Below are 19,218 nucleotides of genomic sequence, written 5' to 3'. Positions count from 1 at the left end.
TCCATCCAGTTTTGCTTATAACAAAGCTGATACTACATTTTATTTCTCACATGGCTTTTTGTGTTTGTTTTCTGTTTGATTTGGAACCAGATGGAGAAAAGCACTCACCCTCTCAAACCCTAATAAGCAGAAGCAGTAACCATAAAAGTAAAAGAAGTAAAAATCTGAGCATTTTCAAAATGCTTTCCTCATTTAACGGACATGGAAAGTGAGGCTTACAAAAAGGCTTCTGTGATTTACCCAGGGTCAAAATACTAATACTAAGTGGCATGTCCAGTACTCAAATTACAATCTTCAGTATTCTTTTCAGTACATGGCTGAGTATGTTATTTTCTCTTATTAAGGCCAAGGGGGCCTATACAGACCCCAGAGTCAAGGACAGTAGCTTTGATAATGTTACCAAGCTAATAGGAGAGGAAAACAACCTCCCCAAATCTAAGAATCCTCTTGCTCTGAAATTGAGTTTTACTGGCCTAAAACTGATTTTTTTCCAGACAAGTTTTTACCTAGAAATCAAGAAATTGAAAGAGATCCTCCAAAGTCATGCAACAATGTATAAATCATAGATAAACATTATACATTTTTTCCCATTTGGATGGAGTGGCCATAAGGGTAGGCTGGGATAGGGGTCACAAACCATCGCCTGTCAAGTAAGCAGGAGTCACAAAGAGTTTATTCTATGATTTTCTGAGCTGCTGGAGTTCAGTTCTGCAAAAGGAATCTCCTCATAGGTGTTTCCCAGTCTCAAACTCCTTCTGTAGCTTGACATCAAAGGGCCCTCACCTGTGTAGCAGGCAGAACATATATGGGATGTCATATACCACTGGGTTAGCTTGTTACAAATCATGTAATACTATTAGCATGGGAGAAGCCAGCTCCTCTAGGTTATAGACCTACTTTTTGCAGTACAAATGAATCAACTGCATGCCACAGTCCTAACCAACTTGAAATGATTATATGGATCTGGTAGTAATTGGTTCTGGTTCTGCCACTAATTGACCATGTGACTTTAGAAAAACTCCTTCTCTGGGTCTCAGTTCCTTCATTTGTAAAAATGATTGAGTTAGACAAGGTTGCCTCAAAAACTAAAATACTATGATTCAACATCAACCACTAGTCTTTATATTACCAACACATGAGGTTGACTCATACTTCATGGCTGCTGAGAGAAGTACTAAAAGCTTAGATACAATAAAGTTACAAAATCATTCCAAAGCTATTCCCATGGTTGGGTCAATTTAAGAGAGATACATTTGCATTTTTATATCCTGCCTCTTTTGTGGCACCTTCAATCTCCCCTCCCCCTGACGGTCCATGAAGATAAAAATTTCAGACTTAGGTTTCTATCAACCTGAGAAAAGACAGAAGTCAGCGTACTTTTTTGATCCTCTAGTTATCAAGATATGGTTTTATTTCTTGAACCTGTAATCAGATAAAAATGTCCAAAGGACTAAAGAAACTGAGTAGGGCTATTAGTCTAGTCGTTTTCTTATTTTAATTCCATTTGAAGGAACAATAGGCTCTTCTTGCCTTTGGCAATATAATAATTCTGCTGACATGCTAGAACTACCAAACACCAAGATATAAAATGGTGACATTTTCTCTCTTTAAAAACAATCAATGCTTTCATTTATGGACTTCAAAGTACATGTGAAACAAAAGTCTCAGCCCTGTGAGTATGAGGTAAATCAAAAGGCTGTGTCACAGAAGTTTCCTGGTTCATTGCCCCTCTTCCAGGTAAGAAAGGAAACAAAAGTACTCCCAACGAGATGAGTGCTCATCTCATTTTTATATTTCTCTTTCAAATGGGCTTAAGAAACTTCCCCAAATAATTCATTGCAATATAGTTCTTCCTTATATCTGGCCAACCTCTCCTTGCTGCTGCGAAGGCCCACTTTCTCTTATTAATCTTGCCTCGGCAGTGCTTCACTGTCTTTCATATTGTCAAGTCTCATTTTGACTTCCAGAAATTCTAAAGAAACACTTGCAAACTGAATTAGGGTCTATGATCAATTTTAGATACTATCTGAAGCTTCTTTTTAAAAATATTTTATTTATTTATGAGAGACAGAGAGAGAGGCAGAGACACAGGCAGAAGGAGAAGGAGGCTCCATGCAGGGAGCCCGATCCGAGTCTCCAGGATCACACCCTGAGCTGAAGGCGGCGCTAAAACCACTGAGCCACCCGGGCTGCCCCTATCTGAAGCTTCTTGATGGAGTTTAGATGTTATCTGGAGGTCCTTATTGTATCATAACGTTCCTGGAGATGCTAGCCTACCTTAGTCAAAGTCATTTCTCCTCTCTGGTTACTAGCACTTTATCTTTAAAATGAAATGAATATGGAAATATAGTAAGGGGGGAATGTCTGTGTGGCTCACTAGGTTAAGCTTCTAACTCTTGATTTCAGCTTAGGTCATGATCTCAGAGTCGTCGGATCAAGCCTCAAGGAGCCCTACTTGGGGTTCTCCCTCTGCCTCTCTCCCTTTCCCATTCCCCTTCTCTAAAAAAATAATTTTAAAAAACTTAAAAATATATATTCAGGAAAGAATCATTACTATCGATGCAAATTATTATTGAATAGAAGGGTCTTCCTGAAGATCCTGAACTCTTGGGATTTACTCATTATTACAAATGAAAAATGGCCGAAGTTCTTTTTATACTGAGCTATTCGTTATTCACATGAACCTTGGGAGTACTGTTCAGTACTAGGCATCATGTATTTAAGCGCAAACCTGGGACACCTGGGTGGCTCAGCGGTTGAATGTCTGCCTTCAGCTCAGGGCAGGATCCCGGAGTACCGGGATCGAGTCCCACATCAGGCTCTCTGCATGGAGCCTGTTTCTCCCTCTGCCTATGTCTCTGCCTCTCTCTGTGTGTCTCTCATGAATAAATAAATAAAATCTTAAAAAAATAAATGCAAACCTATCTTTCAATACAGGTCTCTGAGAGAAGACAATGGAAATAGGACTAAAAATAATTAAATAAGGAAACAGGACTATGTCCACATCTGGATCATCACTCTGGTATCATAATTATCCCCAGGTTAGTTGCCCACTCTTCTAGAGTGCTGACACTTTCTTTGAATACTAATGTATCATGACATTGCTTAAAACACTGTATTCAATCTTAGTCATCATCCAGATCGCCTTGTTGACTCATAGATTCTTCACTTTAGTGGTAGTATTTGAGAAGATTGGTATCTCTGCTTCTACAAGCTCAGGTGGATCTCAAATCAGAAGGCAACTGGCATCTTCTGGACAGGAACTTGGCATTATGATCTGATGAGAGTTTAACAATATTCTACTCTTTAGCCATGGAGTATCATCTGAGTAAGTGGACTCACTGCAATCTTTTTTTTTAAAGATTTTATTTATTTATTTGAGAGAGAGAGAGTGAAAGAGAGAGAGAGAGCACAAGCAGGGGTGAGAGGGAGAAGCAGGCTCTATGCTGAGCAGGGAGCCCAATGTGGAGCTCGATCCCAGGACCCTGGGACCATGACCTGAGATGCTTAACTGACTGAGCAACCCAGGTGCCCTGACTCACTGCAATCTTAGACAATTTGTGCTATTGTATCATCACCAAGGAAACATTTCTATACAGAAAAGGTAAAATTTGAGAGCAAACACACTAAAAAATGCTGAGCTCACCTTAAGATAAAAGCTGCAGAGGTGCCTAGGTGGCTCAGTTGGTTAAAGCTGTCTCTTGACTTTGGCTCAGGTCACTATCTCAGAGTTGTGAAACCAAGCCCCACTTTGGGCTCTGCACTGGGTGTGGAACCTGCTTAAGATTCTCTTTCCCTTTCCTTCTGCCTCACTCCCTCAAAAGAAACTGATAAAAAAAAGATAAAAAGATGCAAAGCAGCTAGATGTATAAAGGAGGAGTTTGTGGTCAAATACTGCAGTATCAGTATTATCTAATCCAGATTACTACTGATCTACCTCACAGAGGTAGATGGGAAAGGACACCCAAACTCCACCTATGCATTCCCCTTGGGCACTCATGAAATTTCACCCAGTAAAGAGGCAAAGATTACATTAGAGCCAGGTATTTTTTTCATGAGCACCCAGATTTGATGTGTGGCTTAGGATATAATCTTACAAATGTCTGGAGTTTGACTTTCAGAGTCAAGTGAGGAAATAAACTGATCAACATTAGATAACAAGTGCCCAGTTTTATAAACAGCTCCACTCTGGCAATGACAAGAGAATAATAGAGAATATTAAAGCCAATGGAAAGCAATTATTCAGCCAGATATATGATTAATCAACAAGTATATCTTGAGCATCTATTTTGTGCAAGACACTGTATCTCTGCTAAAAGTCATATGAGTCAGGGGCCTTTCCAATAAGGGGATAAGGACTGAATTAAAAGGCTAAGGCATACTCGTATGAACAGATAACTGCAAGGTAATTTATGATCAGTGTCAAAATAGTCATATGAATATAATGAGGAAGGGGATTCAGAGGTACAAATGAACAATTCTAATGGAAGATCTGGAAGGCTTCCTGGAGAAGGTTGGACTTGTACTAGGTGCTTTCAGTTGGACAGGATTTTGACAGGTTAAAGAAGACAGAGATTACACTAGACAGAAAAAAAGGCATGAGCAATGTACTGAGAAGGTGGGTGCAATGCTTATTTGGTAGCAGATCACCCTGGCTGAACTAGAAGATTTATTTTGGGAAGTAGCAGAAAAAAAGCTGAAAAGAAGAGGGCATGAGATCCCAAAGTTTGAAGGGATCCTAGAAATGATCAAATCTAAGCTTTGCTCACCATATTCTCACACAAACACAGATTTCCCTAGTTTGCCATCAATGTTTAAAATACATTTTAGTAATGGGTCCTGATTCCTAATATCTACAGGCATAGTAAATGAGGCACAATAGTTAGAAACAGGCTTTGTAGTTGTAAGCCTGGCTAAACCACCTGCTAGATGTTCACTCTTAGGTTAGTTTATCAAACATTTATTTCTTCACCTACAAATGTGGATAATAGAGGTAGAGAGAGGTGAGGGTAGAGAGAAAAAGGAGAAAGAATGTTTGAAGGAGAAAGCAAAGGAAGAGGAATCTGTAAAGTACATTGCCAAGGAAAGCAGAAATAGAATTTAAGGTAGGGAAGGTTGTTTACAGCATCAGATGAACCAAACAGGTCAAGGTGGTTGAGACCAGCCAAAAAGTCACTGACCTTGACAATTTGGAGGTCACTGGTGATCTTTAAGAAATCAATTTTAGTATAAAAGGAGAGAGACAGATTGTAGGAAAGGATAAAGTAACAGGAATGGATGGGAGAAAAAGGAAGAAAAACAGGAGGTGAGGTGAGGAACCAGAACTGCAGTCAAGGTCCCCTCCTCATTTGCAGTGACAGGAGAGGGAGGAAGATGGCTTTGATTTAAAGGGGTCACTGGGTTCAGTGATATAATGGCTGGATATGTAGCTTAGCTTAGAACTGAAATGGCTGGAAGTTCTGTTAAATTTCCTCCTTGCCAAGATGCAGGGAATGGTGACAAAGGAAGAAGGAAGTCCCTACTCACAAAATATTTTCTCTCTTCCTTTCGTCTAGTACTACATAGGAAGAAAAAGAATTATAAAGCAATCTGCCCATTTATAATACCATAAGATTGCCAGTTGAACAATTATAAGAGACTCCCTATATAGTAAGACCTCAGTAATTTGGACTTCACTTTTTTTGGAATTTGTGGTAATTTAACCTGGGCTGGAGTTACAAAAAAAGGGTACTACTTACAAAGAAAGGGTTCACTAGGCAGTGTGAAAAAAGACTGCAAGGGAGCTAATTTAGCTTGCCAAGGCCTATTTCACCTATTTAAAGAAAATTGTCTTGTTTTAAAGAACTTCAGCATATTCATTATTTGAATGCAAATTGATTCTGCTAATTATAGATTAGCATAATCTACTGCTAAAATCCTATATCTGCAACAGTTACTTTGCTCTCACTGAATACGCTCATTAGAAATAAAACTGCAGGGATCCCTGGGTGGCGCAGCGGTTTGGCGCCTGCCTTTGGCCCAGGGCGCGATCCTGGAGACCCGGGATCGAATCCCACGTCGGGCTCCCGGTGCATGGAGCCTGCTTCTCCCTCTGCCTGTGTACACTCTGCCTCTCTCTCTCTGTGACTATCATAAATAAATTATAAAAAAAGAAATAAAACTGCAATTCTTTAAAGTTAGTTCACAATTCAGATGAATTCATACCCCCTTTCCCCACCCTCATGAGTTAACTACAGTTCAGAAGGTATTACTCTAAATTAGCACATCACTTATCAGGAACACAGTGGAAAAACTAATAAGTGATCAAAAGGCCTTAGAGCAGCCAAAATAGGTGTCTTACAGTTGATGCCCTAAATCCTATAACTCTCTCCATAGCAGGTTCTCTTACAGCTGATTTAACTCTCACTTAACGTAATAATCTGACATACCAACTTGGAGCTGGCTGGGGTTTTTTTGTTTGTTTGTTTGTTTGTTTGTTTGTTTGTTTTTTAAAGTTTGTAACTGATTAGAAGGAGAAAAATAGCTGCTGCATGATGGGACACCAAGAGAAATCAGAAATGACTGCAGGAAGGAGACAGGACATATATAAAATATGGCTGTAATAACTAAAATGCTACCAGAGTCTAGGACATGTTAGTATAGAGACAAAAGGCCTATATTCTTTAACAAACCCTGAAAGCTATAATATAGTATTATGGCTCAGTACAATAACTAATATCTGGAACTATGCTTCTAAATGATCAAGCAGAGTGGAATACATGCCTTAAAAAGGCAGATACATTCACACACACAAAATTTGTACCCATAATGGTTAATGTAAAAATGTGAAATGTGTTAATGCCTAAAAAGATCATAGTATTACATAATAATAACAAAATAATAGCAACATTTATTAAGTAATTACTATGTGCAGATACCATGCTAAGCACTTTACCTATATAATTGCATTTAAATCCTAATAGGTGGGTTTCAGTATCATTTCTACTTTACAACTAAAGAAAGTGAAACTTGGAGAGGTTGAGGAACCACCCCCAGGCCACAGACAGAAATAGAGCTGGTATTAGAACTCACACCAATTCCTTAGCTATAAACTATGCCTTTCCAATGTTCCAGAAAATACAGTTCTCTAAAAATCATTCTTAAGGGCTCCAGATAGCTGGTTTTACTGTTTTTGTTTTCTGAAGTTGTACTTGACATTGATTTAGAAGCAGAAAGACCTATAATCTAAGAACCAGATATGACATTATATGTTTGTAAACATGCTCCATGTTGTAAGGCAAATATAAAAGTAAGAGTAAAAAAAAAAAAAAAAAAAGGCCCATCCCCAAATCTCAGATCAGTCTGTATACACTATGGATACTGTTTCCAAATGAATTGCCAAGCAACAAAGAGATACATTTTAAAATACCAAATGATCAGTTAGGATTTAGTTCTCCTTTTTTAAAAATATTTATTTATTTATTATTTATGATAAACATAGAGAGAGAGAGAGAGGCAGAGACACAGGAGGAAGGAGAAGCAGGCTCCATGCCAGGAGCCCAACGTGGGACTCGATCCCGGGACTCCAGGATCGCGCCCTGGGCCAAAGGCAGGCGCTAAACCACTGAGCCACCCAGGGATCCCCAGTTCTCCTTTTTTTTAATAAATTTATTTTTTATTGGTGTTCAATTTGCCAACATATAGAATAACACCCAGGGCTCATCCCATCAAGTGCCCCCCTCAGTGCCCGTCACCCAGTCACTCCCACCCCCCGCCCACCTCCCAACTCCTAACTCTGGGATTTAGTTCTCCTGTTGCTTCCCCACTCCTTTTGGAGAAATTTAACCTGAGCATAGGCTAATGGAACACGAAAGTAAAGGGGGGATTGCAGGGGAGTATAAAAACTCAGTTGGCTATTATAAACGGTTTAGGAAAATCTCATCACTTGTTCGAAGAGAGCTATGAGGGCATAAAATGCACGTGGGCAGAGCGCATACTACAGGAGACAAGGGTAAGGTGGGGGTGGCTACAGCTATATGCAGTTATCTGCATTACAAGTAAAAGTGAGGGTAGCCCACCACATGTACATACAAAGAAAAATGTATCCCAAAACCATTCATCCATGCAATGCTTCTACTAAAATCAATGTTCTTTACTCTTTTTTTTTTTCTTTTGTCTCAGGCCTACCCAAACAATGACCAGTTACAGAGGTCACTTCTTTTTAGAGAGGTGGGAGGATGGTGGTAAGGGAAAAGGGAGAGGGAGAATCTCAAGTAGGCTTCATGCCCAGTGCAGAGCCTGATGTGGGACTCGATCTCAAAGCCTGACTCAGGGCTCAATCTTGTGACCCCAAGATCATGACCTGAGCTGAAATCAAGAGTTGGACACTTCACCACCTGAGCCACCCAGGCACCCCTACAAATCTCACTTCTGCTTTGAAGTGTTCCATGATGCCCAAATCTGAATTCACTCTTCCCCGTTTGTGCTCCCATTGTTTTTTCCCCCTTTTCCACACTTACCACAGCACCAATGATACTCTGTCTTGTTACTTGAATTATTGTCTGTGTTTCCCCCCTCCCACCACAGGTTCCTTGAGGGCAGGGGACTCTTTCTGGTTCCTGTAGTTCCTACAAATGCCAGCACAATGCCAGTCACATACTAGGCTCTGGGAAAATGGTGACTCAGCACTGGCTCAAGACGGTGCACCATTGCCTAGCTTACCTGAAGGAGCATTTGTTCTCTTTCTTTTCTTGCTTGATTCCCCTCCATTCTCAATGAGGCCTTCTGTGACCAGAGGGCCACTGGCACTACCAAACTGCAGGGGTTCGTTGTTGTTGGCAGGGTCAAAGGGCAGCTGGTTCAATCCTACAGAAGAAAAAGAAAGCCAAAATCCAGACTCCATTAAGGACTGGGATGTCTCAGATTGTATTATATGAGACACTAGAGAAAAACTCGCTAAATCTTAAGAATTTTGGAATAACAGGTGAGTTCCTGAAAGTCAGCTGCCCTCTGTAATTTATCCAGATTTTGTTGAAGAGTACAGAATGAAAATATTGGGTCTTATAAGACTGTGGCTCTGTCTTTGAGAAGATCCCTGATGTTTTTGAGAAGTTAATATTTTTGGCCAAAAGCTATCAATTATCTTCTACCTCCTTCCTTAAAGAGATAGGACCCTCATTAAATGTATGGTTGAACTCCCCCTTCCTTTGAAAAAGCCTGGTCATGTATTCCTCAAGTTATCTCTTTAAAAAAAAATTTATTTATTTATTTATTTATTTATTTATTTACTCATCTATCTATCTATCTATCTATCTATCTATCTATCTATCTAAGAAATAGCATGAACTGGGGGGAGGGAAGAGGGAGAAGCAGCTCCCGGCTGAGTAGAGAACCCAACATGGGGCTAGATCCCAGGACTCTGGGATCATGACCTGAGCTGAAGGCAGATGCTAAACTGACTGAGCCACCCAGGAACCTCTCTCAGGTTATCTCCTGACATTTTTCCATTTTTTCTTTCACTGCAAGGGTTGTTGAGTTGATGTAGCTATAGTCAGGACACTATCCTGACACTATCCAGTGTCAAAGACACTGCCAATGATAACAGCAGTTTCCAAAAAAGAAAACTGCAACTTTATAGCAACTCAGAAAAGGAAACAAAGATATGGAACTTGCAAGGGGATAAGTTCATACTTGGAGTAATGGAGAGTTATGACTTGGGTTTGGGTAGTGTTACTCCTATCCTTTTCAAAGGATGCTTAGAGCACGGTTACTTTACTACTTGGTGCTGCACCATCTAAAATGGCAAAAGGCACGTCCTACTCTCCAAGTCTTATATGGTTCAGCCAGGGACGTGCAGAGAGTTTCTTACTCTTCTGGCAGCAGTACCTGGAATTTCAAGTGTTTCAATTAAAGCTTCATGAAATGTGGGATCAAAAGCTTTGTTAAAGACTAAAGTTAGGTCATCTCTCTTAAGCCTTTTAGCCAATGGTTCTCTAATCCTATCAAAAGGAATCGGGTTGGCTTGCCACGGCTCAGTCTTTAACCCTCCATTTTTCTATGGCCCAGAACTATACAATTCAGGAGACAATGTTGTAAAAAGTTAATAAAAGCTTGGAGTCCAGTCAGCTAAAAGTCAATCAAGTTTCAGTAAAAGGAATGCTAAAGTTCTAACAAAATGTCTTTACATTATTGTTTTAAGTTAAAAGTATCCCTATGCTAATGTTTTCAGCCCGCATAACAAATACCATTTCTTCAGCAATCAGACTCCACTTGGAACACCTCCATTAAATGTCTTCTGGGACTTGTCAAACATTCTTCTTTACATCATCTCAGTAACCAAGTGAAAGAATGAAAACTCATTTCTGTATCTTAACTGTTCACTGTATCATATCCAGGTTCTATTAAATCCCTACCATGATTAGAACTAAAGAAACAAACATCAATTGCTATGTATTAAAAAACATTCCAATAATGACCAAGACTATTTTCAAAGAAAACTAGATTTTAATACAATTTACAAATGGAGATGTTTCATGCACCTGAATGGTCCCAGAGTCAAGTGTGAGTAGTGTAGTATTGCAGAACTTTTCTTGGTATTTCTTTCTGTAATATTATATTGAACAAAAACAAGTTCCATGGAAGATGGAACAGTATAATGGAAACAGTATGTGTTTTGGAGCCTGACAGATTGGGGTTAAAATTCTGGCTGTGTCTTTTACCAGCTGGCAATTCATGTAATCTCCCTTAGTCTTAGTTTCATAATGTGTAAAAGGGGAGTGATAACATTTGTACTGGGTTGTTGCAAAGATAAACAAGATAAAATATATATATTCAAAGTTATTACTACCTTATTATTCTAAGTGAATTAAAAACCTTTTTCCCTGTAAGTTTGTAAATTCTTCTTAGGAGGATCTCCCACCAAACACTCTACCCCACTCCCCACCCCCCAACTGTATCCTGGTGCCTATCACCATGCCTGGCACATAGTGAGAGTTGAATTAATTAATTAATACTCAATAGGGAGGGGGTAGGTGACTCATTCCATTAACCAATGTAGTTAAAGATGTGACAACTGATAATCAAGAATTAATGCCACAACTTAAAATTTCTGATGGTGATTATATCAACATTACTTAAAATAATTAGATTTCAAATGCATCTCCATAATTTGAGTACTATATTCCAGGATGCTGAAAAACAAATACTTTGATCGAAAGTATTTTGCTTGATCAAAAGAAATACTCAGGGATTAGAAGCTTCTGATTAATGATGGTTAATTGGAAATTTTTTAAATTTTGTTTTACATTTGATAATTTTACAGAGTAATATATTAGTCCATTTCCCTGCCTTATTAAGTAGATGACTGAAGATCTTACAGAGCTTCAGAGCCATAATCTATAAAAGGAAGCTAATAACAATGCCTTACTCATGGGACTGTTAAAAGAATTAAAATGAAATTATGTATGTAGAACATTCTGCATTAAATCTGGCATATAGCAGATACTCAATAAATATTAACAGCCACTGCCACAATTTTGAATTTCTATTTCTATTCCATTTCAATTTCTAGAATTGTTGATGTACAATGTGAGGAGAGTGGTCTAAATTTGCTCTGATCCAAGGACAGATCCTACTTTCTGCATTGAATCTTTTCATTGCTGTTCATACTTTTTTCTAAAAGTTGGAGTCCAGGAAAAGAATATGCTAAATTAAAAGTACTCAGTCATAGATATTTACTATAATTGTTTTGTCTTTTAATTATTCCCAGATGATAACTTTAGGGATTTAGGTATTTTGTTCCTCATACCAGTGCACAGATTTTTGTTCGACACTAAATAAAACTGAGATTTCAAGTATTTTCTGACTATTCACCTCATATGTGATCCTGATATGTGAAAGCCCTGATAATTTAGCATACCATCTCAGGTCTTGTTTCTTATAGAAAAGGCTCTCATATCAAGGTGAGAAAGACATATCACTCAGTAAGTTGATTCATTGAATATGAATCCGCATTTTCTATTATCTGGGACTGAATACAGTCTCCAAAGATTTGTAGTTTAAGAACAAGGGCTAGAGATAGTAAAATCCTTTGACACCAGTGCTTTCTAGCTACTTTAATTGTATTGTTTTCTTCCTCCCCTAAGACAACACTAAATAAACCAATAAATCAGTAAATCAATAGGTACTTAGAGGCTCTTTTCAATGTGATGTATATGTAATCCAAGCTGAATGCCACTGTAAGTAAAACAGCCCCATTAGAAGGATGTAAATTCTAAAAAGAAAACTATCATTTTAATTTCAAGAATTCTTACTACAAAAATTGTGACTTAAATGTAAAATATTAGCAATGAACATATTATAATTCTCACCAAAACTACAGAATTTATCCGTAAATCTCTTATGGAAGGTATTTCTCCTATTGTTCTGCTAGGCATATGAAACCGTTAAGATTCGGAAAATAGTAGATGAGGAAGACACTTTTGAGAGTATTTAGTTCATTCTTTTATGCAATACAGGGATCTTATCTATAGAATTCTTGACAGGCCTAAACCTGGGGCTGGGAGTGGGGATGTACTGGGGGACTTCTTCGCCTGGGGACCATTCCTTGCTGTGCTTCCAAAGATTCACCTTGTTTGCTTACCTTTTCAAAACTACCACCTCCTCTATTTTAAGGGTTCTTTTCATCTCCCTCAAACTGCCTGTAAAGGATGATGCATTTTATTCAACTATTAACTCATTTATTGTCCTTAGAATAGGAGCAATGTCTAAATTGTCATGTCTAAATGTCTAAAATGGCAAGTCTAAATTTTAAGGGTTCTACTGATAATCACTACAAGAAAAACAAATGAGGGAGTCATGAATAGTTAACAGAGCAATGTTAGAAATTTTCTATAGTCTGGGGCGCCTGGGTGACTCAGTCATTTGAGCATCTGACTCTTGATTTATGCTCAGGTCATGATCTCAGAGTCCTGGGATGGAGCCTGCATTTGGCTCCATGCTCAGTGGGGAGTCTGCTTGGGATTCTCTCTCTCTCTCTCCCACTGCCTCTCACCCCCACGTTCTCTCTCTCTCTCTCTCTCTCATAAATAAATCTTTAAAAAAGAAAATATCTAAAGTCTTATATAGTTCTCATATTCCTTGCCCTTTCATTGCTGGGAATAAATTTAATAAAACTTTGAACTTTGTTCATTCATTTCTCATCCCAGCTTGTCCCCTCATTGCCTAACCCCACAAAATATACAGTCTGTCTAAAGGGAAGCACAAATTGATAAAAATAGAGGAAAACAGATAATAAACATTAGTGTTATAGGTTTTTGCCATTGCTGTAGTTTATGATCACAATTCAGTCCATGTGGTAATGTAAACTCCTCCAAAACCGGGTTGACTGGTTTAGAGAGCTAACCAGCTGTTATTTCATGTCAAGCCAAAATACAGATTATCTGACTTCATAATACACATGAGGCAACTTTAGAGAGTATGCATATTGTAGAAGGGTGGGGGTGGGGTCCTTGAAGAATGACATTTCTCATCCAATGGAACTACAAATTAAACATCTCAGAATAAAGTGTGGTTCTCAGTGAGTTCACATGCAATGATGTCTGCCATACAGATGCAAATGATTCCTGGGCTTTGAGGAGAGCACTGAAGAATTTTCATGACTCTTGTGAAAGAAGATCAATGATCTCTTTGTGTCCAGCTGCTGTTATAGTTACTGTCACAATTCACTTTACAGAGCTTTTCACTATCAGCTCAAATTAGGACTAACCTTCATGATGCAATCTAACACTTTTAATGACTGCTCCAGGTTATCGTAGGGAAATATGACCCTGTGGGTCCCTGCCACTTCTTATTTGCAGCTGCAGCCCAATGACTTAAGATGGTACAATCTTAGCAAAAAGGAAACACAATTATACTCTGAGTTAGTTCCCTTTCAAAGAATATGGTTAGGTCCTGAGAAATCTGGTAAATTCAATTCAAGGCAACAATCTCAAGATAGACGTTTACATAGAAAAAATAGGGTATCTATTTTTGGCAAAAGTAACATTATAGCTAATTTGTGTATAAAACAAATTTCTAAAAAAAAAAAAACAAAAAAAAAAACAAAAAAACAAATTTCTGTAACCTGAGTCCTATTTTCCAAGTAACTTCAGTTTGAAATCAGATATGGACTCCATGGTAAGGGGAAGTAGAGGTCTCCAAAATAGTTTTTAATTCATTCAAAAGTTTTGGAGAAACACGGGGTTATTAGCATAATGGTCAGGACCCTAATATGCTAGCAGGTGATTTTGTAGGATTTATCCATCCCTGAAAGCCTCTCCTCCTTCCTCAGTGTAGGTCTGAAAACCTCTGACTCCCTACTTTCAGCTCTCATTACTGAGCTGCTCCACTTGCTACTTCTGAGGTTTATCTGCAATGTCTCACAGACTTGGGTGGCAATATCACTCTCCAGCCACTGGGGTTAGCAACCAAAACCAATGAACATTTCTCAGTTCTGGGTTTTAGCTGATGTCAAAAAATTGAAACCTACTTTGTCAATTTCATGAGTCCAATATTCTGTGTAACAGGCTTAATTGAAACAAGAGTAATCATAAAAGAATAAAGGAGCAAAGGGAACAGAGAAAGTGATGAGAAAGGGCCAAAATCCTTTTCTACTAAAGGACTTGCCTGAATGGTGGTGAACATAAAAACTTTCAGGGGAAAATTTACATTTATGTCACCCTTTCAAGCTGTGATACAGGTGACAGGTGGATTTTTATTGACAGTGGTCATTCAGCAATTTTTAGGGACTCCCCAAACTACTTGGTCAGGCATTCAAGTCCTTCAAAATAAGGCCCCACGACCCATTCTGAGCACTCTTACCAAGCCCCAGCTTGTACTCAACCCCAACACTTTTCGAACTTTAATGTGCATACATGTTCCCAGGGGAGCTTTTTAAAATGCAGATTCTGATTTAATAAGCCTGGATTCTGCTTTGCTACCAAGTCCCAGATGATGTTGATCCTGCTGGTGTGGGGGAATCATGCTTTGAATAGAAAAGACTGACACTCTAGAAAAATGGGACTACCTGGTGTTCAATGAATCATTCCAGTACTTTCCTACTTCCACACATTAGCTCACACTGCTCCACCACCTACTTTTTGATTTCTAACCTTCAAAATACTATCCTTCTGTAAGGGTTTATTTCAGGCACTATTTCCTTCATGATGCCTTTCCCTATCCAGTTCCACCCATTACATACATAGCAGTGGAATGGGGTACCAGGGGCTCAATCATTCATTGGCTGTTAAGAATGTGTTCTGTTTTACAAACATTATCTTTTAATTTTATTTTCTAGTTATTATTCCCATTTTATCACAAAAAAAGGCAACCTTGCAGAGTTTAAGTAAGTTTCCCAAGGTTGTATAGCTAATAATATAAGGAACTTGGCCTTTTTAAAAAAATTATAAAACACTGTTCTGGTTCTCCTCAGATCTTTTTTTTTAAAGATTTTATTTATTTATTCATAGAGACAGACAGAGAGAGAGAGAGAGAGAGAGAGAGAGAGAGAGAGGCAGAGACACAGGCAGAGGGAGAAGCAGGCATCATACAGAGAGCCTGACGTGGGACTCGATCCAGGGTCTCCAGGATCATGCCCTGGGCTGCAGGCGGCGCTAAACCGCTGTGCCACGGGGGCTGCCCTCTCCTCAGATCTTAATCTGCATTTTTCATATGCCTTTTAGAGCATGCCTTGCACTATAGTTCTTTGAGGATTTGTCTTATCCTCCCTTCCCTCCTGCCTTACCCACTGTCAGCCACTAGGTTGTAAACCCCTTTATCAACACACTTTACATCTCAGTCATTTTTAAAATCTCCTCCTCCATGATGCTGTGCACAATGCTTGTACAATGATATAAGTACCCCAGAAATGTGTGCTGAATCAAAACTCAGGTACAACTTGGGCACAATAGTCATGTTTCCCACCCTGGATGCCAACCAACCTCCTGCCTGAAGTGAAGAAGGAAGTATGGTTTTTAGGTTCCTTCAGCATTCCTGGTATCTCCTCTATTCTAGAATCCCTGAAGACTCTTTGGGGAGTTGTGGTGGATGATCGTACACTCTACCCCTAACCTTGATTCTGCATAAATTCATTCTCCATTTCCAAAGGCAAAACTGTCCTTCCACTGACTAAGACCCTTATATGAGAAAACACCATAAAAGAAACTCCATATATGGATCTTTTCTTAATAGTTCTATAGACACCAGGTTACAGATTTCTTGCTTTACAGTCAAGAAAAGGCAATCCCCAGAGATGTAATGTCCAACACAGTAGCTGTCAGCCACAGTAGCCATGTAAAGTATTTAAATCTAAGTTTAAATAAATTAAAATGAAATGAAAAGTTCCTGAGCAGCACTAAGCCACACTTCAATGCTCAATAGTCACACGCACCTAGTGGCTACTCTATTGGTATGCACAGTGTAGATATTTCCATCATCACAGAAAATTTTACTGGACAGTGCTGCTCTAGAACAGACCTGGATTCAAACCCACATCGGCTACTTACTAGGTGTATCATTTAGAAGAGGTATTAAGCCACTTGATCTGAGACTGCTTCTGCACCATAAAATGGAATAATGCCCCCTCCTATAGGCAAGTGAGGAAAATTCAATGAGAGAATGTATATTTAGGGTCTAGCACATATTAGACACAAAATAAGTGTATAGCTCCCTTCTAGTCTAATCGAGTGTTTATATGAATTTGCCTCAGAAGTGGAATAAGAAAGTTTGAGCAGCTGGCTCTTCAGGCCCCCAGACTACATCCTATTTACAGCTTGGGAGATGTTAGCTCTGCATTCATATTATAACACTCTCTTTCTTTCAGATAATACACAGCCATCAAGGTAAAACATTAATAAATAATGCTGGGAATAGTCAGTGATGGCTCTTTGCTTGTACTACTTTTAGGAGAGGAGACCATATTTGTCACCTTGAACTTTCCAACACAGAAAGAACCACACTTTACTCTTAAAACCGAAATGCCTCCTTTCAAAGCTTTAATCACTGCTCAGTTTCAGCTGGGTGCTGTATTATGAGAACATAGCTAACAGTGACATGAGAACTGGAATGGAAAAGGACTATTTCTCTCCCAAATCCATATTTTCCTATGCTCATAATGTTTTCAGTGTTTTTCCTGTGGGGCTGACATGTCTCAGGCCTAGTAAAGGTGAATTATTTCAGAAAAGTCTGAACTAAATCTGTTAAGGTGCTTGAGTTCCGTGAGCAGGAAAGCAAAATATATATTTCCAACTTCAGAAGAAGGATGCTTCAGGATTCTTTTCCCCCATACAATTTAAGGCTTGAGAAACAGCAAAATCACATTCCTCAAAGAAAACAAAGTTTAAAAAAATGTTGATTTGATAGAACAGTTTAAAGTGACAGATGGTAGATGGACGATTTATCATTTTCCTTAGGATAAAGTTTGGCAGTCTTCAGAGTAACTGAAAAGAGAGTCTTATTTTCCTGTAGTTAAGCCCTGGGAACAGTTAGAGCAACCACCCTTCTCTCCACATCTTTGAGGGTGGGAGAATAGAAAGATGTTGATTCATCAGTGCCTGCTTTGAGCTGGCTCTAGGCCATGCTGCAATTCCTGTTGACCAATTTTCCACTTGAGTGACAGCAAAAGGGCAGGTTCCTAACACACTGACCATTAGGTTATCTGTTTAATACTTGCCTGAGAATGTGCCTAGAGGCACTGTATTATGGGTGTCTCTGTCTAAATAAAATAAATAATTGCAGATTTCAGAGCCTGGGGACAGAGAGTTGTTCTGGTATTGAAACTGGAGTCTATCTTGTCAGATCTGTAATGAGGTCTTCCCTTCAGGCTGATTGATTTCATAAAGCTAAGGTAATTATCAAAAGCAAGCACAGTTCTCCCTGCAGAAACCACTCTGCTGGTTTTGAAAACTAGCTAGTCAGCTGTATCTGGTCAGGAGCCTGGGCTGAGCCAGCCCTTTCAGTAGGAACATTTACTACACACAGAGTATACCAATTTGTTCTAAAAGATTCTTAAGACACCAGTAAATACATTGTAAACAAGGTTCAGCAAAATAATTTCACATGCTGTAAGTGAGTGAAAATTGAAGTAGCAGTCAAATAAATCTGCATCTCAGTGTAGAATGCTCTGAAGGGGAGAGTGAGAGCTGGAACTCTTTTGGTCTTTGCAGGGTTAATTTTATCAATTAATTCTAGAAGTATATTGGTATCTTTCAAGACTGATGCACTGCACGAATAACATTTATATCTCTGTTTTCCCTAAAACGTACACACTAATTTCAGATTTCCTTTTTTTCATTCCATTCAGCCTTCATTAACTATACAATCACTGTGCTACAATTTTAATTGCCTTCTAATTAACCAATGATGAATTTACAAGTTAGCATTCCCTAAAGACAGAACTACATAAATATAGTAAATCTTCACTCACATGTTCAAAAACTTTTATCCTCCTTCCTTCCTCCACCCCACTAATTTTTCTATACTGTATCAAGTAATGTTCTGGAGTTACGCTTTCCACACTCCTAATATTCGATATTGATTTGAACTAGTTTTTTAAGAATGTATGAAAAACAATCCTGCATTAGCTGTGAAGTTAAACACACCAGAGAAAACAGATTTCTGTAATATGTTTATACATCTTTTATAGATCCATACCTCCACTATAACAATTCCACCCTAGGAGTATCAAGGTGTTGAAAAGTGACAAACTCCTTTCGAAATGGCCCTGGGCTGAAGTCAAACCTACTACTGAGGAGAAAGGTAGAATCTACCCCTTGAGAAGACAACATGACTGTAAAGGAAAAAGCTTGGAAAAAAATAACTAATCTACATATGGAACAAGGCTTACTGTTGTTGTTGTATAAAAGAATAAGGAGGATCTTAATTTTGTTCCAGCCGAGAGTCTGAGGTATTCAGTATGTATTGGAATTACTGAATCTATGAAATATTATTGACAGATAGTCTCTCTTCTTATTCATCTAATTCATTCAAACAATTCTGTGTGCCTGGTAGTATGTTAGGCCCTTGTGTTTCAAACCTCATTAAGACAGTTTCCTTAAAAATATCATAATCAGAAAGGAAGGCATATAAATACACAGAAAATCTGGCCCAAATTACTTCATCAGCTTCATCTCTTGCTACTTCCCACAGGTACCCTTTGCTTCATTCATATCACACTTTTAAAATTCTTCAAATATGCTATGCCTT

At 38.6% G+C, this 19,218-nt stretch overlaps 1 protein-coding gene across 12 annotated transcripts in view; it reads right to left on the bottom strand.

The window, feature by feature from the left end:
* Positions 1-19,218, bottom strand: part of ENOX2 (ecto-NOX disulfide-thiol exchanger 2) — a 288,127-nt gene that overhangs the window by 163,149 nt on the left and 105,760 nt on the right. For 9 of the 12 annotated variants that reach the window (XR_013374604.1, XM_077888078.1, XM_077888076.1 and 6 more), the window contains one exon: positions 8,701-8,844. The exons of the other annotated variants lie outside the window; for them this stretch is intronic. Coding sequence is in view for 2 of the 9 variants with exons in the window: in XM_077888074.1 (XP_077744200.1) it covers positions 8,701-8,844 (144 nt within the window). In the remaining 7 variants the exon portion in view is untranslated. The remainder of the gene's footprint in view (positions 1-8,700; positions 8,845-19,218) is intronic. 12 annotated transcript variants of the gene reach the window in all.

Source organism: Canis aureus, chromosome X (genome assembly GCF_053574225.1).
Source record: "Canis aureus isolate CA01 chromosome X, VMU_Caureus_v.1.0, whole genome shotgun sequence".
Taxonomy (NCBI): domain Eukaryota; kingdom Metazoa; phylum Chordata; class Mammalia; order Carnivora; family Canidae; genus Canis; species Canis aureus.
Note: the sequence above shows the minus strand (reverse complement) of the source record. Positions and strands in the feature narration are given on the sequence as shown.